This window comes from Chiloscyllium plagiosum, unplaced genomic scaffold (assembly GCF_037043375.1).
Source record: "Chiloscyllium plagiosum isolate Xiang-an unplaced genomic scaffold, Cpla_swu_hap1 HiC_scaffold_18, whole genome shotgun sequence".
Lineage (NCBI taxonomy): Eukaryota > Metazoa > Chordata > Chondrichthyes > Orectolobiformes > Hemiscylliidae > Chiloscyllium > Chiloscyllium plagiosum.
The window spans coordinates 1,111,680-1,137,018 of NW_028270156.1; the positions used below are offsets into that span (position 1 = coordinate 1,111,680).

The following is a 25,339-nucleotide window of genomic DNA, read 5'->3' on the forward strand; positions in this document are numbered from 1 at the left end:
CCTACACTAGCCCACTATCCTCCATATGCCTATCCAATGCCCGCTTAAATGCCCATAAAGAGGGAGAGTCCACCACTGCTACTGGCAGGACATTCCATGAACTCATGACTCGCTGAGTAAAGAACCTACCCCGAACATCTGTCCTATACCTATCCCCACTTAATTTAAAGCTATGCCCCCTTGTAATAGCTGACTCCATACGTGGAAAAAGGTTCTCACTGTCAACCCTATCTAAACCCCTAATCATTTTGTAGATTTGGAGTACATTTGGAGTACGGTGTGCAGCTCTGGTCACCCTGCTACAGGAAGGATATTATTAAATTGGAAACGGTGCAGACATGAGTTACAAAGATATTACCAGGTCTGGAGAATTTGAGTTACAAAGAGTGGCTGGTTAGGCTGGGACTGTTTTCCCTGGCGTGTCGGAGGTTGAGGGTGACCTTAGAGAGTTTTATAAAATCATGAGGGGCATAGATAGAGGAAATAGCTATTTTCCGAAGGGTGGTGAGTTTAAAATTAGCGAGCATATTTTTATTAAGGTGAGAGCAGGATGTATTTCACACAGGGTCGTTCGGATGTGGAATGAACTGCCAGAGGAAGTGATAGATGCAGGTCGAGTTACAATATTTAAAAGATATTTGGACAACAACATGGATAGGAAATGTTTAGAGATATAGGTCAAATGCAGGCAAATGAGACTAGTGTAGTTTGGGAAACTTGGTCAGCATGGATGGGTTGGACCGAAGGGTCTGTAGCTGTGCTATATGACAGTATGGATCTATGCATCTGATAATATGGTGCTTAGAACAGCACATAATGCACCGAATGAAGTTTAACAAGAGTCTTGTGCAAGTTCAACATCACCTCCTTGATCTTCTACTCCATTGTCCCTATTAATAAAGCCAAGGACACTGCATGCTTTACTAACAGCTCTCTCCATCTGTCCATGATTTATGCATATATACACACAGGCTCCATCACTCCTGCATCCCCTTTTAGAATTATACCCTTTAGTTTATACTGTCCTTAATGTCCTTCTGACCAAAGTGCATCATTTCATACTTCTCTGTATAGAATCTCACCTGCCACTAATCTGCCTATAAGTTGCTATTCTCTCTACTAGAGCCAACTCTATAGAACATAGAACAATACAGCACAGAACAGGTCCTTCGGCCCTCGATGTTGCGCCGATCTGTGAACTATTCTCAGCTCGTCCCCCTACACTATCCCATCATCATCCATGTGCTTATCCAAGGATTGTTTAAATCTCCCTCATGTGGTTGAGTTAACTATATTAGCAGGCAGGGCATTCCATGTCCTTACCACTCTCTGAGTAAAGAACCTGCCTCTGACATCTGTCTTAAATCTATCACCCCTCAATTTGTAGTTATGCCCTCTCTTAAACGCTGACATCATCATCCTAGGAAAAAGACTTTCACTGTCTACCCTATCTAATCCTCTGATCATCTTGTATGTCTGTACCAAATTCCCTCTTAGCCTTCTTCTCTCCAATGAGAACAGACCCAAGTCTCTCAGCCTTTCCTCATAAGACCCTCCCTCCAGACCAGGCAACATCCTGGTAAATCTCCTCTGCACCTTTTCCAATGCTTCCACATCCTTCCCGAAATATGGGGACCAGATCTGTACACAATATTCCAAATGTGGCCGCACCAGCGTTTTGTATAGTTGCAACATGATATTACGGTTCCGGAACTCAGTCCCTCTACCAATAAAACCTATCACACCGTATGCCTTCTTAACAGCACTATCAACCTGGGTGGCAACTTTCAGGGATCTATGTACATGGACTCCAAGATCCCTCTGCACATCCACACTACCAAGAATCTTTCCATTGACCCAGTACTCTGCCGCCCTGTTATTCTTCCCAAAGTGCATCACCTCACATTTAGCTGCATTGAATTCCATTTGCCACCTCTCAGCCCAATTCTGCAGTTTATCCAAGCCCCCCTGCAACCTGTAACGTTCTTCCAAACTGTCCACTACTCCACCCACTTTAGTGACATCTGCAAACTTACTCATCCATCCACCTATGCCTGCGGCTAAATCATTTATAAAAATGACAAACAGCAGTGATCCCAAAACAGATCCTTGTGACACACCACTAGTAACGAGACTCCAGGCTGAATATTGTCCATCAACCACCACTCGCTGCCTTCTTACAGAAAGCCAGTTTCTAATCCAAACTGCTAAATCACCCTCAATTCCATGTCTCTGCGTTTTCTCCATCAGCCTACCATGTGGAGCCTTATCAAAGGCATTACTGAAGTCCATGTATACCACGTCAACTGTCCTACACTCATCCACATGCTTGGTCACCTTCTCAAAAAACTCAATGAGGTTTGTGAGACATGAACTGCCCTTGACAAACCATGTTGACTATCTGAAGTCAAATTGTTGCTTGCTAGATGATTATAAATCCTATCTCTCATAATCCTTCCCAAAACTTTTCCTACAACAAACATAACGCTCACTGGTCTATAATTACCTGGGTCATCTCTGCTGCCCTTCTTGAACACAGACACGACATTTGCAATCCTCCAGTCCTCTGTAGACCTGTAGACAATGATGACTCAAAGATCAAAGCCAAAGACTCCGCCATCTCCGCCCTAGCTTCCCAGAGAATCCTCAGATAAATCCCATCCGGCCCAGGGAACTTATTCACTCTTGCATCTTCTGGAAATGATAACACCTCTTCCTTACTAACCTCAATCCTTTCTAGTCTAACAGTCCATATCTCAGTCTTCTCCTCTAAAACATTCTTCTTTTCCTGAGTGAAAACAGATGAGAAATATTCATTTAGCACCTCTCCGATCTCCACAGGGTCCACACACAATTTCCCACTTCTGTCTTTGACTGGCCCTATTCCTACCCGAGTCATCCTTTTATTCCTCACATACCTATGGAAAGCTTTAGGGTTCTCCTTTATTCTATTTGCTAAAGACAGCATGTGTCCTCTCCTTGTTCTTCTTAACTCTCTCTTTAAATCCTTCCTAGCAAATCTGTAACTCTCCATCATCTCATCAGAACCGCCTCGTCTGAACATCATATTAATCTACCTCTTCTGCTTAACAAGAGATACAATTTTAGTATTAAACCACGGTTCCCTGATCTTCTCACTTCCTCCCTGCCTGACATATCTGTTCCTTAAACCAGCTCCACATTTCTATTGTCTGCATCCCCTGCATTTTGCTACCCCATTCTATGCATCCTAATTCCTGCCTAATCACATTATAATTGCCTATCCCTTTCCATTGCTAAACTAAATGTAACTGAATTATGGTCACTCTCTCCAAAGTGCTCCCCTACCGCTAAATCAAACACCCGTCCTGGTTCATTACCAAACACCAGATCCAGTGTGACCTCCCCTCTTGTCACCCTTCGACATACTGTGTCAGGAAACCCTCCTGTACACATTGGACAAAAACTGATCCATCCGATGTACTAGAGTTATAGCATTTCCAGGAGAAAGTGAGGACTGCAGATGCTGGAGATCAGAGCTGAAAAATGTGTTGCTGGAAAAGCGCAGCAGGTCAGGCAGCATCCAAGGAGCAGAAGAATCGACGTTTCGGGCATAAGTCCTTCTTCAGGAAGAAGGGCTTATGCCCGAAACATTAATTCACCTGCTCCTTGGATGCTGCCTGACCTGCTGCGTTTTTCCAGCAACACATTTTTCAGTTATAGCATTTCCAGTCAATGTTAGGAAAGTTAAAGTCCCCCATAATGACCACCCTGTTCCTTTCACTCTATCCCAGAATAATTTCGCCAATCCCCTCTTCCACTTCCCTGGAACTCTGTGGAGGCCTATAAAAAACTCTCCTGCCCTCTCCTCTCCTGTTCCTGACCTCAGCCCACACTACCTCAGTAGACGGGTGCTCATCAAAAGTTCTCTCAGCCACCGTTATACTATCCTTGACTAACAAGGCCAATCTTTTACCATTTTCCCTGATCTTGATGCAAGATCTAAACCCTGGAACCTGCAACATCCATTCCTCACCCTACTCTATCCATGTCTCCAAAATGGCCGCAACATCGAAGTCCCAGGGACCTATCCATGCTGCAAGCTCACCTACCTTATTTCTGATACTTCTGGCGTTGACATAAACACACATCAAACCACTTTGCTGTCTGCCAGCACACTCCTGTGACTGTGAAATCCTGTCCCTGTCCTCGCTACTCTCATCCTCCTGTGCACTGCAACTACACCTCAGGTTCCCATTGAGGAACCAGAGCCTTCATCAGCTTTCAAAATGGAAAGGTGAAATCGAGGACGGCAGATGCTGGAGATCAGAGTCTAGATTAGAGTGGTGCAGGAAAATCACAGCAGGTCAGGCAGCATCCGAGGTGCAGGTAAATCGACTTTTCGGGCAAAAGCCCTTCATCAGGTATTCCAAAATGGAAAACTGAATTGTGAGCAGAATCTCAGGGGACTCTTTAACTCCTGTACGATTCTCTTTGAACTGTCTGGTGGTCACCCATTCCCTGGTTTCCACCAGTCCCTAATCTGTGTGTGGCCAGCTCTCTCTCTATGCTGTCTGTGTAACTCTCAGACCCACGGATGTGAGACCGTGTCTGCAGCCACTGCTCAAACTGCAAATCCTGGAGCTCATGTTTCTGCAGATGGGAGCCTTTCCTGCACACACGGTCTCCCAGACTCAGACTGATGAATGAACAAACATATTATTTTCTGTCTTTGTAGCTTGGAAGTGCAGTCTATATGTTATTTTGAAAATATTATCTGACCCAAAAAATGTAGCTCCAATAAAATGGCACCCACTCCAGAAACCATAACATCACATCATAAAGATCAGGGGAATATTGTTCCATTTCCATTGAATGTGGAATGCTGAGAATTGTAACTGATACTTTAGGGAAGGCATTCAGCTTATAATTGAAGTGTTTGGAACAATATCGCATTTATTATCAATTTCTATTTTTAAGTTTAGTTTTGTGAAAACCCGTATTGAAATCTCTGCATACAAAAGATGTTTAAAAAAGAACTTCCACTATTTCAAAGATGTGAAAATAATTCTGTATAAGTGGCCAACATTTGAATGTACTTCGAGCAGTGAATACAATGAGTATATCATTTAGTGACAGAATGACAATAAATAAATACAAAGAAAAGGAACAAGAGCAGGAGTTGGCCGTTCATCCCCTCAAGCCTGATCTCCCATTCACTATGATCGTGACTATTCTGTTTGTTCCAAATTCCACATTCCTATCTACCCCCAATAACCCCTGACCCCCACCGCCTGACAAGAATCTCTCTACCTCCACCAAAAATATACCCAATGACCCCAACTCTATTGGCTTCTAAGGCAGAGTGTTCTCAAGGTGCACAACACTTTGAGAAAAACATTTTCCTTATCTCTGTCCTCTTTCAAAGTGTTCATTAACATTTTAATAGTTGCTTTGTCTTCATCTATTATTTCATAAAATATGAAATATGGAATGTGATTTACAAACACACAACAGGACTTTGAAGTATTTAAATATCTTCTTAAGGGGTTGTCAGAGAGCATAAGACACTCGGGAATAAATGGTTTTCTTGCTTAGTTTAATTACTTGAATGAAAATTGATACTGTGTGAATTAGTAAATCATTGCTTCAGGGAAATTATTGCATATTATGTCTTTATGAATACATTAATAACTTTATAAATTAATTTTGCACGTGATGAGTAAGTAAGTTATAACTGGATTAACAAGGTGTTGGTTTAATCAGTGATTTGATTCCAAATTTATTTCAAATGTCTTTGATCTAAAGCAAACCATCTTAAAATACAAATATTAGCAAGGCAAACTGTTATTCCATTCATAGTATTCTTGACCCATTTGTTTGTGCTTGTTCATCAGTTCAGTGCTTAATGCAATACAGCGTATAAAGCCTGTGCTGATATTCACATGACTAATACTCTGAAACACAGCAAAGCTTCAAACAGCTTCAGTCTACGCACAGTTGGTTCCCAGCTGACAGACAGAATGTGGGGTGGGCTTTGTCACCAGACTTCTTCTGGATTTTGCATGCCCAGATATATGTGCTACCACTCTGTTCCCAGGAACCTGCTGTTATTTTTAGGGTTCTGGCAACTAAAGCATTTCGAAACTGGGTAGTGGAGAGCTGAAACTGGGGAAATATGAAATCTTTGTTGAATGCCTTAAAGATAGAAGGTAAGCAATCTGTGCAAAAAGAATATTCTGGCAAATTTAAGAAGGGATTTATAAGTGTGGTGACGTTAATATTCAGATTTTAATTGAAGACTTAATTGAAGATATTTCAAAATAACTTTTCAGGTTTCTATTTTTAATGTTCTGTTTTAACAAAATGTTTGACCAATATTCAATTTGATCATTTTATATCCACAAGCTAATTGAGCACAGCAGATTTCTCTCTGTCAGGCAACTCCGCGCAGTACTCGGTTTGACAAGTGATAAAAAAGAGAAAGAGGAGACTTTGCACACAATTACTTCTGGTGATTGATAGTGCAAGGCAGCCTAACTGAGACTATCTTGAGAGATTGAATTATGCCATAACTGCCACAATTAGCTGTGAAAAAAACATGGTTTCTTATTTATGTACCTGCTGTGAAACAAGAGTTTCTAATCAGTGAAACAGGACTGTTCAATGCCTGAATGCATGCTTATTCTGTTTATGGCAGGTCAGCACCTAATTAATTCATTTGTAATAATTTCATTGGAAAAGACTAGTTCAATTTAGTTTTTATAACCTGCATCCAAAATTAATTGTCAATTGTTTAACAAGATTACTGGTCAAAAGCCTTACAGTGTAATGATGCAATGCTGAATTTAACAACAAAAATTCCACAAAGTATCAAAAATATTCAATAGATTTTGGGTTCATTGTAGAATGCATGAAGCTATTGAACAGGATCATTTAAGGAGTCAGCTTTCCTCAGGAAATATCATTGATATTTTATGTGCAAATCCAGGTTTACGTGTGACTTTAAAAAAAACAGGAGGTGCTTGAGTGTTGATTCAGCCAGCTGATGACCAGCTGAAGTCTTCTGGTGCGAGAGTGTGACTGTGACAGTGAGCATGTGGATTCATGTTTGTAAAAGAAAGCAAAACACCCACATACCTGATGCCTACGCATCACATAGCTGGAAAGACATCTGACTTTCAGTAGAACGGAAGTCACTTTGAGGTGTTGAAGAAACTCTTTAATGATAGTCACAGAAATTAAGAACATTTGTGCAGTAGAACACTTACAAGCAGCAGGGAAAATAGAAATACATGGCAAATGATAAACAATTGTGGATTTAAACTGAAATGTATCACAGGATTATTTGATTCTGCCCTCATTCTTGATTCAAATTGAATATTTGACGTGAAAGCACGGCAAAGGCCTAAATTGACAATTTAGGACAAAGTGAGGACTGCAGATGCTGGAGATCAGAGTCAAGATTAGAGTGGTGCTGGAAACGCACAGCAGGTCAGGCAGCATCCGAGGAACAGGAAAATCGACATTTCGGGCAAAAGCCCTTTTGAGGCAGGGAGCATCGAGGGTGGAGAGATAAATGGGAGGGGGGTAGGGCAGGAGGGAAGGTAGCTGAGAGTGCAATAGGTGAATGGGGATGGGGATAATGGTGATAGGTCGGAGAGGAGGGTGGAGTGGATAGGTGGGGAGGGAGATTGGCAGGTAGGACAGGTCATGGGGGCGATGCTGAGCTGGAAGGCTGGAACTGGGCGAAGGTGGGGATATAAGCTGTTCGCTCGTATTGAGCTACTCGTTTCTGACCCAACAGCATTGCAAAAAGAAATGAACACTGATTCATGGAGAAAAGGCCTCCCCTCTGGATGAGGTTTTGTGTGGCATTGGTTAACTCGGTTGGCTGGACAACTGATTTACAATACCGAGTGATACCAACAATTGCTACACCATTGGCTGAGGTCATCACAAAAGACTCCTTCTCAACCTTTCCTCTTGCCTGAGGTATTGTGACCCGTAAGTTAAACCGTCATCAGCCGTGTCTTTAGGAGAGCTGGACAATAGCACCTTTACCTTTGTAGAGCTGGAGCCAATTGGTACAGGCTAGAAAATTCTGCCACCACTGTTTATGCAAATGAATGACGGTTCTGAATGACATTGAATTGCAATTTCTGAATTTATTGCTGCAGGTTAGGGTGAGGGTTCGTGTGAGAGTAGATTTTTATATGGCACAGCCTGTTTTAAAAAGAAGGGAGATTTTCAATTCTATAGCTTTCCAGTACCACCAATCACCCCAAAAGTGCTTTATAATCAATGGAGTACTTTTGAAGTGTGGCCGCTGTTGTAATGAAGGAAATATGATAGCTAATTTACACAGAACAATCTCCCAGAGACCCCACTGTAATAATGACAAAATAATCCATTTCTGTGATGATGATTGAGGAATAAATACTAGACAAAGCACCAAGAATAATTCACCTTGTTGATTGAAATATTGCCCTGACATTGTTTACAACCACTCCAACAGGGCAAGTAGGGCGTCAGTTTAATGTCACATCTAAAGGCTAGCATTTCTGACAATGCAGCACTCTCTCGGAAGGAGCTGAGCCATGTCCAATACTGTCTTCAACTGGTTGAAGATTCACAACAGGTTTCAGGTAGGCCTGAGACCATCCTGTCAGTGGCCTCTGCTGTTTCCTTTCCAACATGGCCCACCAGCTATAACCTCCTCCAGAGCCCTCTCGAACCTGCTCTCTACTTCCTCTTCTGTCTTGTTTTTCTCCTGTTTCCATCATGCCCTCAGGTCACTGTGTCTTTGTGATAGACTTCCTGCTAAGTTGAACTTCATCCCTTTCAATTCCTGACCACTCAACCTCCCTTTCTGCTCTCCATGTTAATTAATATCATTAATGGTACTCTCTGCAATTATTGTCCCCATCTATTTATATTTGATCTCACTCTCCCTCTTTAACCGCACTGACTTTGCAACTCCTAGCCCATTCTCAACCTCCCTTTCATCTTCAAACTCCTTATATATCCTTGCCCCCACCTCATACACATCCAAACTTATCTATCCTGGAACTCCATGTTGGAATCTCTCCAGCCAGACTCCCTCCTCTGACACAGTTCTAGAAGTCTCCTTATCAATGTCACAGATGATATCCCATGTGCCTCCTCGCTTTTTTTCAATCTGTCTGCAGCCTTTGACAATCTCAATCACTCCAGCATTGGTGGCCGTGCCTTCAGTCTTGGCCTTCAGATCTAGGATTCAATCTCTCCCCCGCTGCCCCCCCCTCTATTACCACCCTTGCCTCGTCTCTCCTGCTCCAAGTCATTCCCTAAAATCTCCCTCTTTAACAAGGTTCTTGTTCAGCTGCCTGGTACATGGCCTCCTGTGGTTTAGTATCTAATGTTGCTTCATGGTGCTTTCCTGAAATGGCTTGGGATGTTTTATTATGTTAAAGGTACTGTATAAATATGGGGTCTTTTTGTAGGTGAGACTGATTTCTTCAGGATTTTCAGATTGTTGTAGGATTTTAAAGGGTGAAGATTAGATAATTTCCAACAGAGTTAATGTGATGAATGAAATTCCATGGAGAAGGACGTGTCTCAGCATTCCTATTAACCCTGGTTGTTACAAACTTACAGCTGCTTCTTATCTCCAGTTCAGTTGTGAACTCGATTTCTACAATGTCTTTAGAATTCAGCCAGCAGCACAGGAAAGAATATCATTTGACAAGTTTCTGCTGTATGACCTACAAAATAAACCAGCCAGTGTGGATGGGGAGAGTTAGTTTTAATTTCAAGTGAGCTGTATGGTAATCTTCCTTATTCTGCAGATAGAGCTGACTCATCCTTGGGTATGGCTCCGCAGCTGCCATTTGCCCTTGGCTCTTCATGTCTGAACCTTTAACAAACACAAATTACATTTAGATAGCCCCCCTCTTTAAGTCAAGAAACATCCCAAGGTGCTTCACAGGATGGTTTTCAGGCAAAATCTGTCTGAGTGTTAGAGACACGTGTTTGGGTGTGGGAGTATACATTTAGGTGTTGGGGGAGGGAATTTGAGATTTGGCAGTGGGAGTCTGGGTATTGGGGTGAGGATGTGGGCTTTGTGGTGAGAGTCTGGGTGTCAGGAGTGAGTCCTGGTGTTGGGGGTGAGTTTGATTGGGCAGATCTTCTGGTTTTACCCCATCTCTCCTTGCAACCTTGACTGGCTAACAACTGAGGGCTGAGAAATCCAGTTGGTATTTGTTATCCTCTTGGATCACCAAGTAATAGTGTCACTACTCAGAGCTAGGAGGTCTGAATTCAAGTCCCACCTGCTCCAGAGTTCTGCCATATCTGGACATGTTGACTACAAGTACCTACAATTGTAACTGTGGGACTGGAGATCTCAGCGTGTAGCTGGGCCTTTTTTCATGCCTGAGTACCACAACATCCCTGAGTATAGCATCCCATTGCTGTAAGACATTGTGGTGGCTTAATTACAAAGCAACACCAAAATAGTAAGATGCAATTCTCACCAGAAGTGGTACTCAGTGTTTAAACAGTTCAAGTATTCTTTGTGGCTTTTATTTAAATTCAGTCAGATTTAACTTCCTTTTTGGTCCATTCATTTTCTCCTGTTAATTTGTACATAGAACATAGAACATAGAAGAATACAGCGCAGTACAGGCCCTTGGGCCCTCGATGTTGCGCCGATCCAAGCCCACCTAAACTACACTAACCCACTATCCTCCATATACCTATCCAATGCCCTCTTAAATGCCCATAAAGAGGGAGAGTCCACCACTGTTACTGGCAGGGCATTCCATGAACTAACGACTCGCTGAGTGAAGAACCTACCCCTAACATCAGTCCTATATCTACCCCCCCTTAATTTAAAGCTATGCCCCCTTGTAATACCCGACTCCATACGCGGGAAAAGGTTCATACTGTCGACCCTATCTAACCCCCTAATCATCTTGTACACCTCAATCAAGTCACCCCTAAACCTTCTTTTCTCTAGTGAAAACAGCCCCAAGTGCCTCAGTCTTTCCTCATACGGTTTTCCTTCCATACCAGGCAACATCCTGGTAAACCTCCTCTGCACCCGTTCCAATGCCTCCACATCCTTCCTATAGTATGGCGACCAAAACTGCACACAATATTCCAGATGCGGCCGTACCAGCGTCTTATACAACTGCATCATGACCTCAGGACTCCGGAACTCAATTCCTCTACCAATAAAAGCCAGTACGCCATATGCCTTCCTCACCGCACTATTTACCTGGGTGGCAACTTTCAGAGATCTGTGTACATGGACACCAAGATCCCTCTGCTCATCCACACTACCAAGTATCCGACCATTAGCCCAGTACCCCATCTTTTTGTTATTCTTCCCCAAAGAGACTCTTGCAATTATATAAAATTGGCACAAAATTTTAAGGGGAATGGTTTGTATTAATCTCCAAAGGGAACATTGACAGTGCAGAAACGAGGGGTGCTTTGATGTGTGTGCATTATTATCAACAGTTGGTGTGTATGTGTTCCTGTGTAAGCCATTCCATGGGAATCTGATTGAATTGCTTGCACTGAGCAGAATACGTGAACTTCGGAAATTTGAATGGTCCAATGTCCATATGAGTGCGAGACATGCTGGAGGTGGCTTAAAAGTTTTCTTTCTAAATTCTCTTGCATTGAAGAAGTGAAGATTTTCCCATCTCAGCAACACAATGAATTGGAACAATAACTCTTCAGGAGGTAGCTGTAATGGGAGGACTGAGGGGAAAAGCTTTATCCCATGTATCTTTTGTCCTTCCAGATGGAAGTTGGCGTGGGATTGGATGGTGCTGTCGAGGGATCTTTGGTGAATTTATTCGGTGCATCTTGTGGATAGTACACACTATTGCTACTGAGTGTCGGTGGTGGAGTGAGTGGATGTTTGTGGATGTGGTGCCAATCAGGCAGCTGCTTTGTCCAGGATGGCGCCACATCTTGAATATTGATGAAGCTGCCCCCATCCAGGTCAATGGGGAGTATTCCATCACACTCCTGACTGTACCTTGTAGATGGTGGGACAGGCTTTGGGGAGTCAGGACGGGAGTTACTGCCGCGGTATCCCTAGTCTCTGACCTGTTCTTGTAGACACTGTGGTTGTGTGGTGAGTCCAGTTGAGTTTCTGGTCAATAGTCCAGTCATAAAAATGAAAAATGTTGATTAAAATCTAATCCTGTCTTAATTTCCTTTTTCCTTTACAGTACCCTTTCGAGAGGCACCGACTTACTCCAATCGGAGGAGGGGACCTCAGAGCACTCTTTCTGCACCGCGAGTCCTTCTCCGTTCAAATAGTGACAATAACCTGAATGTGAACGAGATCCCAGACTGGACGGGGAACACATCTGCTACTTCACACCGAAGCCTTTCATCACAACGACTGCAACAGATGCAGAACAATCCTAATGGCACTGTAAACAGTGGCTCACGGAGCCGTTCACCATCCCTGAACCGGATTGGAGAAGACTGTCAGAGGCCACAGCACAGGCAGATCAGGTACGGAAACCTCACTGCACTACAAGGTACTAACAGCTTTCATTGCTTTCCCGCCTCATCGACAGGCGCTAAAAAAAAGGCAGAGGAGCTTTTTGTTTTCTGTGGTGAGATTTTAAGATCTGAATACTCTGCCTAAAAGGCAATGGCAGCAAATTCAAATGTAACTTTCAAAATAGAATTTAATAAAATACTAAAAAGGGGATTATTAGAAGGTCTGGCCTAAAAGTCAGCCAGAGGATGAATCAGATCGAAAAAGAACCAGGCAGACATGATGGGCTGAACGATCTTCCTTTGTGAATAGCGATTTCCCCCTTTTCTTTTGCTGGGTTAGCTCTCTGTTCCTTGACAAAATGTTTCTCATTGCCTGAGGAAGCCAAATATCTGAAATCTCTTGACTTCACATTCAGTTTCAATCTCCCCTTCAGCGAGATGGACGTCCCCCATTTACTTTTCTAATGGCATCACTTATTCAAACCAGGTGTAAATATTGAACCTGAAGTTAATTTTTGTTACATTTTGTTGTCTTTTATCATAACTCTTGCCATTTCCCAAGCTTCTCATCAGAGCTTGAACCTACTCTTGACCTTCCTGGCAAGTGAACTTTTCTTGCATTCATCTCAAATGCCATATCATCAACTTTAATTAAAGTATCGAACCTGGTACAAACAGCAAAATAACAAATATCACTTTCATTACTCCTCCACAATTTTCACACCCGTTCAGTACCTAACCTGATGTACCAGCACACTGTGGACCACAATACTGAGAAATCAACTAGACCCAGCTAGAAGTCTTACGAGGAAAGGCTGAGGGACTTGAGGCTGTTTTCGTTGGAGAGAAGAAGGATGAGAGGTGACTTAATAGAGGCATATAAGATAATCAGAGGGTTAGATAGGGTGGACAGGGAGAGTCTTTTTCCAAGTATGGGGACGGCGAGCACGAGGGGGCATAGCTTTAAATTGAGGGGTGATAGGTATAGGACAGATGTCAGAGGTAGTTTCTTTACTCAGAGAGTAGTAAGGGTATGGAATGCTTTGCCTGCAACGGTAGTAGATTCGCCAACTTTAAGTACATTTAAGTCATCATTGGACAAGCATATGGACATACATGGAATAGTGTAGGTTAGATGGGCTTCAGATTGGTATGACAGGTCCTGTACTGCGCTGTAATGTTCTATGTTTGTCTTGGGGATTGTTGCTTTTGAAATGTATTTTGACAGACTTAAAGCATTTGCTTACACAGATGTCTAGGATTGTGCCAAGATAGGATTTCAGAATCCACTTTGTGAGGCTGTGTGGGTAAATGTGAAGAGGCCATGACAGACCAATACACTGGCTGTGTTCATGCGCCAATCACAAGTTAAAGACAAGTGGCCCAAGCTTCTGAGACTCAAGGTGATTATGAAAATCTCCAGTCCAAGTTAATAAAAAGTTAATAGAGAGCTGTGAGCTGCTTGCAATTGCTGCTCACCTCCATGTTGTGGCCTTTTGCACCTCCTGATTTTAATTCCTCCATTGTAGGTGATTGTTTTCCCAGCCTCTAGAAATCCTTCCTAACCTTCTGTCCCATGGGGTGTACATCAGACACTGTTCCTTCACTTGTCGCTGCATCTAAATCCTCAAACTCGCTCCCTAACAGCATGCTGAGTCTACCTTTACTCAAAGACAGCAGGGGTTCAAGAAGGTAGCTCACCATTACCTTGTCAAGGGGCCACTAGGAACAGGCAATAAATGCTGGCTGTCTGTTCTGTTACTCTGATGCACTTCGTATGATATAATTTGCCTGTAGAGCTTGCAAAACAATACTTTTCACTGTATCTCAGTAATATCCCAGCAATAAGTCAAATCAAATCAGTGATGTCTACCTCTCCTGAGTCAATTCAAAAAAATGTCCTGATCTGAATCTTGTCAGGGTCCTGCGATACGCAGACAGACCTGAAAAAGATCTGAAACCTAACACCAAGCTCATGGTCTACAGGCCAGCAGCATTACTAGCAATCCTGTATGTGTCAGAGACATGGATAACATCCTGCAGCAGCCACCTCAAATCCCCTGAGAAGTAGCACAAGAAATGCTGGCATCAAGTTCCACAAGTTCACCGACAGGATCTTCAGTCCAATATCAATGTCCTGTCTCAAACCAATGTCCCCAGTATTGAGGCACTGGTTATGGCCAATCAACTGTCTTGGGTGAACCACATCATCCTCACATGTGACACAAGACTTCTAAAACAACTAGCTACCTTTCTACAGTGCGTACCATCTACAAGATACACTGCAGAAATCCACCCGGGCTCCTTAAACAGTCATTTCCAAACCTAGACATGGCCTCCTCTGCATTGGGGAGACAGGACGCCAACTTGCGGAACATTTCAGAGAACATAGCTGGAATACACGCCGAACACTTCAACTCCTCCCTCCTGCTCCGCCGAGGACATGCAAGTCCTGGGATCCTCCATTGCCAAATCCTAGCCACCTGACGCCTGGAGGAAGAACGCCTCACCTTCTGCCTCGGGACCCAGGGCATCTGTGTGGATTTCACCAGTTTCCTCATTTCCCTTCTCCCCCACCTTATCCCAGATCCAACCTTTCAGCTCGGCACCGTCGTCATGAACTGTCCTACCTGTCTATCTTCCTTCCCACTTATCTGCTCCACCCTCCTCTCCAACCCATCATCATTACCCCTCACCTTCATCTACTTATCACCTTCCCAGCTACCTTGACCCCAGCATCACCCCCCCTCCCATTTACCTCTCAGCCCCCTTGGGGCCCACCCACCGCATTCCTGATGAAGAGCTTACATTCGAAACATTGATTCTCCTCCTCCTCGGATGCTGCCTGACCTGCTGTGCTTATCCAGCACCACACTCTTGACTCTGTTCTCCAGCATCTGTAGTCCTCACTTTCTCCTGGTCATTTACAAACTCACTACCACTTCTATAAAAAAAGGACAAGGGTAGCAGATACATAGGAACACCACTCCCTGCAATTTCCCCTCCAAACCACTCACCATCCTGTCACAACTATATCACTGTTCCTTCAGTGTTGCTGGATCAAAATCCTGGAACTCCCTCTGTAAAGGCATTGTGAGCACATGGAAAGCAATGAGAGATGAGAAATAAATACTGTCCCAGCCAATGACCTCTCTATCCTTTGACTGAATAATAAATGGAAGTGAACGTTTTGACTGAACTATTAGGTACCCCCTGATCTAAGAACACTTTCTGCAGCTCAATGTTAGATATACAACATAGAACATGGAACATTACAGCGCAGTACAGGCCCTTTGACCCTGTGAAACTTATCAGAAGCCCATCTATCCTACACTATTCCATTCTCATCCATATGTTTATCCAATGACCATTTAAATGCCCTCAAAGTTGGCGAGTCTATTGCTGTTGCAAGCAGGGTGTTCCATGCCCCTACTACTCTCTGAGTAATGAAACTACCTCTGACATCTGTCCTATATCAATCACCCCTCAATTTAAAGTGATGTCCCCTTGTGCTAGCCATCACCATCTGACGAAAAAGGCTCTCCCTGTCCACACTATCTAACCCTCTGATTATCTTATATGTCTCTATTAAGTCATCTCTCAACCTCTTCTCTCTAATGAAAACAGCCTCAAGTCCCTCAACCTTTCCTCATTAGACCTTCCCTCCATACTAGGCAACACCCTGGTAAATCTCCTCTGAACCCTTTCCGAAGCTTCCACATCCTTCCTATAATGCGGTGACCAGAACTGTACGCAATACTCCAAGTGCGGCCACACCAGAGTTTTGTACAACTGCAGCATGACCTCGTGGTTCCGAAACTCAATCCCTCTACCAATAAAAGCTAACACGCCGCATGCCTTCATAACAACCCTGTCAACCTGGGTGGCAACTTTCAGGGATCTATGTACCTGGACACCGAGATTCCTCTCCTCATCTACACTATCAAGAATCTTACCATTTACCCAATACTCTGCATTCCTGTTATTCATTCCAAAGTGAATCAAGATATTGTTCGATAATTCTGTTGTCAGGATCCGTGGGATGTTTGCACCACATTAAGGACATTATATAAATAGAAGTTATTGTTTGATGTGAAAAGGGAATGACGATGCATCAGAGTATAATTTCCTTCATTCTAACAGTGACTGCATTTCAAAAGTACGTAATTTGGGGATGTCCTAAGGTTGTGAATAGTGTTGCACAAAAGCAAGTCTTTTTCCTTTTTGTACAAATAGTCATCGTTTTCTGTCTAAATTATACTTATTAATAGCTTTGAAAAGCCTTTATCTCTGTGAGCTCTGACGGTTTATGAGTTGACTGCTGTGAATGGAATGGTTTTATTTGTATGTTTAATGACTATGTAATTCTAGATCAAGCACTGTGCCAATTAATAGCAAATCTCTTGCTGCTGCAACTGAGAATTAGGTTGGAACAGTTCACCAGTGCCACCTTATCCTTGAGTTATATTTAGGCACAAGCCCAGGCCATCACCTACAATGAGTTCATCACCTTGGACGACACAGTCAGCTTTAGTAAAATCTGAGGTTACATCTACCCTTTTCCTTCCTATTGCCTCTTAGTCACACTGCAGATCTGAGCAGAGAACCTGGGGACTTCTATGGAATAAAATTCTGGCAATGTAAAACTTTGACCTAATTTCCTATATCCAGAGCCCACCTCCCTAAATAACAGACAATGCAGGAAACACTCAGCAGACATTGCTGACGTGGAGAAAGGAACAGAGTTTCAGGTCAATGACTTTTCATGAGAATATCTTTCTTACATCCTCATGTTACATAGGAACTATCAACTGGGAATCACAGTAGGTCATTTGACCCATTGAATCCAATTCAATATTCAGTAAGCTTCATTGGCTGGTTTCTTCCCTATTTCCACCATCTTGCTCTTTTCCACTTCCCTGCAATCACTTTACACCTACAAAGATGTTGCAACTTTACCCAAAATCTAGGTCCTCTATTCGATCCTGTCCTGACTCTACTCTGGTTCTAAACACTGCATACGGAGGAAAAGACTCTCCCAGTATCCTGCCTCGATGAACTGGTCCTCACCCTCCTGCCTGTCTACTCCTGACAATACCTCGGTTGAGAGTGTGTTGCTGAAAAAGCCCAGCAGGTCAGGCAGCATCTGAAGAGCAGGAGAATCGACGTTTCCGGGCCCGAGCCCTTCATCAGGAATGAGCCCTTTCCTGATGAAGAGCTTTTGTGCAAAACATCGACTCTCCTGCTCCTCGGATGCTGCCTGACCTGCTGGGCTTTTCCAGCAACACACTCTCAACTCTGATCTCCAGCAACTGCAGTCCTCACTTTCTCCTGACAATACCTTGTCAAACCCTACACGTGGAAAAGCTTGTTCCTGGTTGTAGTTGCCCAGGCACCAGGACTGGATGAGATGTATCCAAGGATTTTGAAGGGAGAGTAGGAATTGAAAGGGTGCTGACCATAATCTTTCAGCCATCCCTGGACTCTGGGGAGATGCCAGAAAATCAGATAATTGCAAGCATCATGGCCTTATTCAAGGAAGGATAATCTCAACAATTGAAGGTGGGGAAACTTCTAGATACAATTGTTTGGTATGGAATTAGCACTACATGGGAAAAGCTGAGATGATTAGGAAGTGTGGATTTCTGAAGGAGAATTTGTGTTTAACTAGCTTGCTGGAGATTTTTTTGAAGGGGTAACAGGTGGATGAAAGTAATGCTGTAGATAAGGTGTACGCAGATTTTCAGCAAGTGTTTGATACAGTGCCACACAGACTTGTGAAGAAACATATCAATTGCTGATACAAAATGTTAGAAGCGATGTAAGGGCAAAATCGACTGTGTTAAGAAACAGAGTAATGGAAAATTTAGAAGAAGGTTTTGTCATGGAATTCCACACAACTTGGTAATTGTACCTTTGCTTTTGCTACTATATGTGGCAATGATCTTGGTCTGCTGGGTCAGTTTCAAAGTTTGGAGATGTTATGAAACTTAGAAGAATTGTAATCTGTGAGGAGGATAGTGTGAAACTCCAAAAGGATGTTGACAAGTTGATGAAGTGGACAGATAGATGGGAGATGAAGTTCAATGAGGAGAAGGGTGAAGTGATATATTTTGGTCAAAAGAACAATGAAAGACACTATAAAACCAGCAGTGCAGTTCGAAATGGGATGCAGGAGTAGAGGAAGTCGGGTGCATATGTGCACAGATCATTGAAAGTAGCAGGACAGGTTGAGGGAGCAGTGAGTAACACACATAGTAATCTTGGCATTATTCATCAGAGCACAGATTACAAGAACAAGGAACTTGTTGATCTTGTACAAGATATTTGCTGGACCTCAGCTGGAGTGGTAGATGGAGTTAGTTTGGATGAATGAGGTGCTGCGTTTTGAAAAGATAATTTAGGGCAGGACTTATACACTTAATGGTAAGGTACTGGGAAGTGTTGCTGAACAAAGAGACCTTGGAGTGCAGGTTCATAGTTCCTTGAAAGTTGAGTTGCAGTAGATAGGATAGTGAAGAAGGCATTTAGCATGCTTTCCTTTACTGATCGGTGCATTGAGAATAGGAGTTGGGAGGTCATGTTGCAGCTGTACAGGGCATTGGTTAGACTGGGATACTGTGTGTAATTCTGGTCTCCCAGCTATATGAAGGATGTTGTGAAACTTGAAAGGGGTCAGAAAAGATTTACAAGGATATTGCCAGGGTTGTAGGGTTTGAGATATAGGGAGAAGCTGAACAGGCTGGGGCTGTTTTCCCTGGAATGTCGGAGGCTGAGAGGTGACCTTATAGAGGTTTATGATATCATGAAGGGCATAGATAGGGTACATAGCTGAATAGGTGTTGCTGGAAAAGCACAGCAGGTCAGGCAGCATCCAAGGAGCAGGAGAATCGACGTTTCGGGCATGAGCCCTTCTTCAGGAATGAGGAAGGTGTGCCAAGCAGGCTAAGATAAAAGGTAGGGGGGAAGGACTTGGTGGAGGGGAGTTGGAAATGCGATAGATGGAAGGAGATTAAGGTGAGGGTGATAGGCAGGAGTGGGGGTAGGGTCAGAGAGGTCAGGAAGAAGATTGGAGGTTAGGAAGTTGGTGCTGAGTTCGAGGGTTGGGACTGAGACAAGGTGGGGGGAGGGGAAATGAGGAAACTGGAGAAATCTGAGTTGGAGGGTTCCTAGGCGGAAGATGAGGCGCTCTTCCTCCAACCGTCGTGTTGCTATGGTCTGGCGATGGAAGAGTCCAAGGACCTGCATGTCCTTGGTGGAGTGGGAGGGAGAGTTGAAGTGTTGACCCACAGGGTGATTGGGTTCGTTGGTCCGGGTGTCCCAGAGGTGTTCCCTGAAACGTTCCGCAAGTAGGCAGCCTGTCTCCCCAATGTATAGGAGGCCACATCGGGTGCAGCGGATGCAGTAAATGATGTGTGTGGAGGTGCAGGTGAATTTGTGGCGGATATGGAAGGATCCCTTGGGGCCTTGGAGGGAGTTGAGGGGGGGAGGTGTGGGCCACATCCGCCCCCCAGTGACATCACTCACCTGCACAACGACCACGCCGCATGCGTCTCCGCCCCCACGTCAATCTCCATCACCACGCCTAACCCCGCCCCCACGCCGATCTCCGTTCACACGCCTAACCCCGCCCCCACGCCGATCTCCGTTCACACGCCTAACCCCGCCCCCACGCCGATCTCCGTTCACACGCCTAACGCCGCCCCCACACTGATCTCCGTCCCCACGCTGAACCCCACCTCGCCCCGATCTCTGTCCCCGCCCCGATTCCCACCCCCATGCCTAACCCCGCCCCCACTCCCAGCTCCAGCCCCACACCAGGTCCTAGCTCCCAGCCCTGCCATGTTTTCACCATCCCTCCAGAACTACCCCTCTCTGAGGATGAAAGATCAGTCCTCGGCAGAGGCCTCACCTTCATTCCCCTACGCTCTCGGATTAACGAGTTCAACACACGGCGAGACGTCAAACAATTCTTCCGCAGCCTTCGAATCCGTGCCTACTTCTTCAACCAGGATTCTCGCCCACCCTCCACCAACCCAACCTCCGCTCCCGGCACCTTCCCCTGCAACTGCAAGAAATCCAATACTTGCACCCACACCTCCCCCCCTCACTTCCCTCCGAGGCCCCAAGGGATCCTTCCATATCCGTCACAAATTCACCTGCACCTCCACTCACATCATTTACTGCATCCGCTGCACCCGATGTGGCCTCCTCTATATTGGGGAGACAGGCCGCCCAGTTATGGAACGTTTCAGAGAACACCTCTGGGACACCCGGACCAACCAACCCAACCACCCTGTGGCTCAACACTTCAACTCCCCCTCCCACTCCACCAAAGACATGCAGGTCCTTGGACTCTTCCATCGCCAGACCATAGCAACATGACGGTTGGAGGAAGAACGCCTCATCTTCCACTTGGGAACCCTCCAACCACAAGGGATGAACTCAGATTTCTCCAGCTTCCTCATTTCCCCTCCTCCCCACCTTGTCTCAGTCCCAACCCTCGAACTCAGCACCACCTTCCTAACCTGCAATCTTCTTCCTGACCTCCCTGCTCCCACCCCCACTCCTGTCTCTCACCCTCACCTTAACCTCCTTCCACCTATCACATTTCCAAAGCCCCTCCCCCAAGTCCCTCCTCCCTACCTTTTATCTTAGCCTGCTTGGCACACTTTCCTCATTCCTGAAGAAGGGCTCATGCCCGAAACATCGATTTTCCTGCTCCTTGGATGCTGCCTGACCTGCTGCGCTTTTCCAGCAACACATTTTCAGCTCTGATCTCCAGCATCTGCAGACCTCACTTTCTCCTAGATAGGGTACATAGCCAAGTTCTTTTTCCCTGCGGTGGGGGAGTGCAGAACTAGAGGGCATAGGTTTAGTGTGAGAGGCGAAAGATATAAAAGAGACCTAAGGGGCAACGTTTTCACACAGAGGGTGGTATGTGTATGGAATGAGCTGCCAGAGGAAGTGGTGGGGGTGGCTTCACTTGAACAATTCATGAGAGCATTGAATGGTTTTTCGGATAAAAATAATGTGCAAGGATATTGGGTGACAAACCGAACAGTGGCACCAGGAAATGATGCATGTTTAATAAGGCAGAGCAGGGACAGTTGGTGAAATGTCCTTCCTCTACCCGATAATAATTCTCTGATTCTGTAACTTGAAGTGTGCAATCTGACAATAAAACCTAAAAATGGGACTATAAAATCTCTGTGTGAAAAGGAAACATTTAACAACAGTGAGGTTATTAAAAGAAGAGTCAGGAGAATTTATATTGGGGAATAGGGAAAAGGCAGAGAAGCAAAATTATTCCTTTGTGTCTGTCTCACTGAGGAAGATATAAGTAATCTCCCAGAATTAGAGATCCAAGTAGTTAGGGAGAATGAGGATTTGAAGGAAATTAATATTAGTAGGAACGAAATACTGAAGAAATTAGTGGGCTGGAAATTGTTAAGTTTTTGGGACTTGCTGGCCTGCATGCTGGAGGTTGTAGGAGGTGGCTATTGATATAATTGATGCATTGATGATCATCTTCCAAAATTCCCGAGATTCTGGAATGATTCCTGCAGATAGGAAGCCTGCAAATGTCACAGCACTGTTTCAGAAAGGAGCAGCAGGAAAGAAAACAGGGATCTAATGAGCCAAAAGCTTAATATCAGTAGGAGGGAAAATGCTAGAATCACACAAGATGAGAACTTAAGATTGAAGATATTATATTGGGCAACAACCACTCACTGAATACTCACGATGAACATTCATTGGTGATAACAGACAGCACATCAGAGTGAGGGTTTACTCACTGCAAAATGACCAGATCCAATTGTGACAGGAGTTTACCAAACATCCTATGAATGATACAGACAATGGATGGAATCTTACAGGGGACATTGGGAACTATTCACTGCACCTTGTCCACTTCTGTCAATTTGGGGATTGCTCACTAGGCAGAAGTGAGTTCCAGTTAAAGGAGGATTCTAACTTGTGAGACACCTTGTAGACACAACAGCATTCCTCATTAAACATTCAGCTTCACATCTTACCAAATACACTGAAACAAGCTCGATGTTGAGAAGTCTCTGAGTGAGTACATGGTGACTTCAGCTGCAAACAGCCTCCATGTCCCAGGGCTAGCACGATGGACACCAGTCACATTCTTCCCACAGACCTAAAGGGCAACTTTTTCACTCAGAGCGTGGTAGTATATGGAATGAGCGGCCAGAGGAAGCGGGAGGCGGTGGAGCCGGGTACAGTTGCAATATTTAAAAGGCATTTGGATGGATATATGAACAGGAAGGGTTTGGAGGGATATGGGCCGGGTGCTGACAGGTGGGACTAGATTGGGTTGGGATATCTGATCAGCATGGACGGGTTGGACCGAAGGGTCTGTTTCTGTGCTGTACAATTCTATGACTCTATGACTCTGTGACATGCTGAAGTTCCTGAGCTGCCTGAGGAAGAAGAGGCATTGTTGTGCCTTCGTGACCATCACATCTACCTGGGAAATCTGGAACAGGGTATCGTTACTCCGAGGAACTTGACACTCTCCACCTCCGCTCCGTGAAGTAGCTGGGAGTGTGTTCTCCTCCTTTCTTCCTGAAGTCAATGATCAGTTCATTGGTTTTGCTGACGTTGAGAGAGAGGCTGTTCTCATTGCACCATGATACCAAGCCCTGTATCTCCCTTCTCTACCCTGCCTCGTCATTGTGAGATATCTATCTCATCAGGGTGCTGTTGTCAGCAAACTTGGAGATGGTGTTTGTTTGGAATTTTACAACCCAGTCCTGGATGTACAGGAGTACAGTAAGGGGCTGAGGACACATCCTTCAGGGGGCTCCAGTGTTGAGGGTTATCATGGAGGAGTTATCTTGTTGTCTGTCTTCACGGATTTGGTCTGTGGGTCAGGAAGCTGAGGATCCAGTTGCAGAGAGCGGAGCCGAGATTGAGATCTTGGAGTTTTGAGATCAGTTGGGAGGGGCTAATGTGTTGAAGGCAGAGCTGTAGTCAATGACCAGGAGTTTGACGGAGGTGTCCTGTTGTTCAGATGTTGCAGGAATGAGTGCAGGGTTAGAGATATGGCATCGATGTGGACCTGTTACATTGTTAGGCAACCTTCAGGGGATGGAGACAGGCTGGAAGACTGGAGATGATGTGGACCATGACCAGCTTCTCGAAGCACTTCATGATGATGGAGGTCAGAGCCACTGGGTGGTAATCATTAAGGCACATTGTGTGTGCTTTCTTAGGTACGGGGATGATGGTGGTCTTCTTGAAGAAGGTGGGGACTTTGGCTTGTCGGAGGGAGAGGTTGAAGATGTTGGTAAATCCCTCTGCCAGCTGGTCCACACAGGATCTGAGTGCTTGACCTGGGACACTGTCCAGGCCCATCGCTTTCCTTGGATTGATTCCCAGGAAGACCAATCTGACATCTACAGCGGTGACTGAGGGGACAGGTGTGTCCAGGCCTGTCGGCATTCTGCTCAAACTGAGCATAGAAAGCATTGAACATGTCAGGGAGGGTTGTATCTGTGTCTGCTATCTTGCTCTGCTTCCTTTTGTATCCTGTAATGTTGCGTAGACCTTACCATGGGCAACGGGAGTCTGTCTGGTTAGTTTGGGCTTCTACCTTGTTCCGGTACTGCCTCTTGGCATCTCTGATGATTGACCTCCTTCCTGTAGCACTGGACATTCCTCCAGACCAGAGAGTGCACTGACCAGGCTGGGCAGTGTCTGGTGTCTGTGTCTCCATAGCTTGTCCAGGGGAAGACAGTGTCCCACCTTCACACCATCCTGTCTTACAGGAACCACAGGACCCTGCCCCCAAAGTGGGGTATCAATTTCCCCATGCCACATTCCAGACAAATATCAGGAAATGTGCAGGACTGCCCAGACTGACAGTGCCTCTCCACGTGCACAACAAGATTGCAAGGGCACAACGGATGACAATCTCATGATGGATACCTGGTGAGTGGTGAGTTGTTTTAGGAACAGTGCATGGCATGAGATATGCCATTGGATGTGGTAGGTAATGAATGAGACAGTTTGGTAGGATAAGATGAGAAATGCTCACAGTGTGAAACTCGACAAAATACTTGACACAACTCACATCTGGCCAAAAACAGTAAAATTGAGCCCAATATGCTGATTGCATTGTTATCCAATGTTATCAGAAAGAGGCCTTCCCATTCTCCACAGGGAATATTATCAATTAGATTCCAAGGTGGTCTGGCTTGTATCTTTATAACAATTATTTACACTACGACATGTGAATTTTAGATATAAAGGTACCCTCCTCACCTTCTGTCACTCTATCTGTGTAATGGGGTGAGTGTATTTATTCAGCTATATACTATACAAATAGTAAGCCCAGAGCCCAGGCTATACGTTTGAGTCAGAGATATTAAAGTAATGTAAATAATGTGATGAATACATTTCAAGATGTCTAATTCAACCAAACCTGGTATTTGGAGTATATGCTGGTGCTGTTCAAAATAATTTATCTATTAAGAATTTTATTACACGAGAGTTCATGTTCTCGTGTCACCCAAAATGTTGAAGACTTTGTAAAAGAACACATCAAGAAAGCATGTACCTCTTCTCCCAGAAACCATGCTACAATGTCTGAATAGCCCTTACTCTTTCAAACAAATATACAGTGTACATCAATACACCTGACCAGACATCTGACCATGTCTGACACTAGTCTGTTGTGTTGCTTATTTCCTGATTACTGCTTACTGTTCCTTTCAAACCACTGCCAGTTTATTGGATTCACTTCAGTCGAGGGAAATAATCCTGGATATTACTCAGTTGTTTGATTGACAGCTGCCATTTCTTCCAGACACTC

General features: G+C 44.5%; 1 protein-coding gene across 7 annotated transcripts in view; it reads left to right on the plus strand.

Annotated features, from left to right (window-relative positions):
* LOC122557603 (SH3 and multiple ankyrin repeat domains protein 2-like) overlaps positions 1–25,339 on the plus strand; it is a 1,564,835-nt gene that overhangs the window by 535,236 nt on the left and 1,004,260 nt on the right. For all 7 annotated transcript variants that reach the window (XM_087996234.1, XM_087996235.1, XM_087996236.1 and 4 more), the window contains one exon: positions 12,213–12,504. In XM_087996234.1, the coding sequence (XP_087852360.1) occupies positions 12,213–12,504 (292 nt within the window). The remainder of the gene's footprint in view (positions 1–12,212; positions 12,505–25,339) is intronic.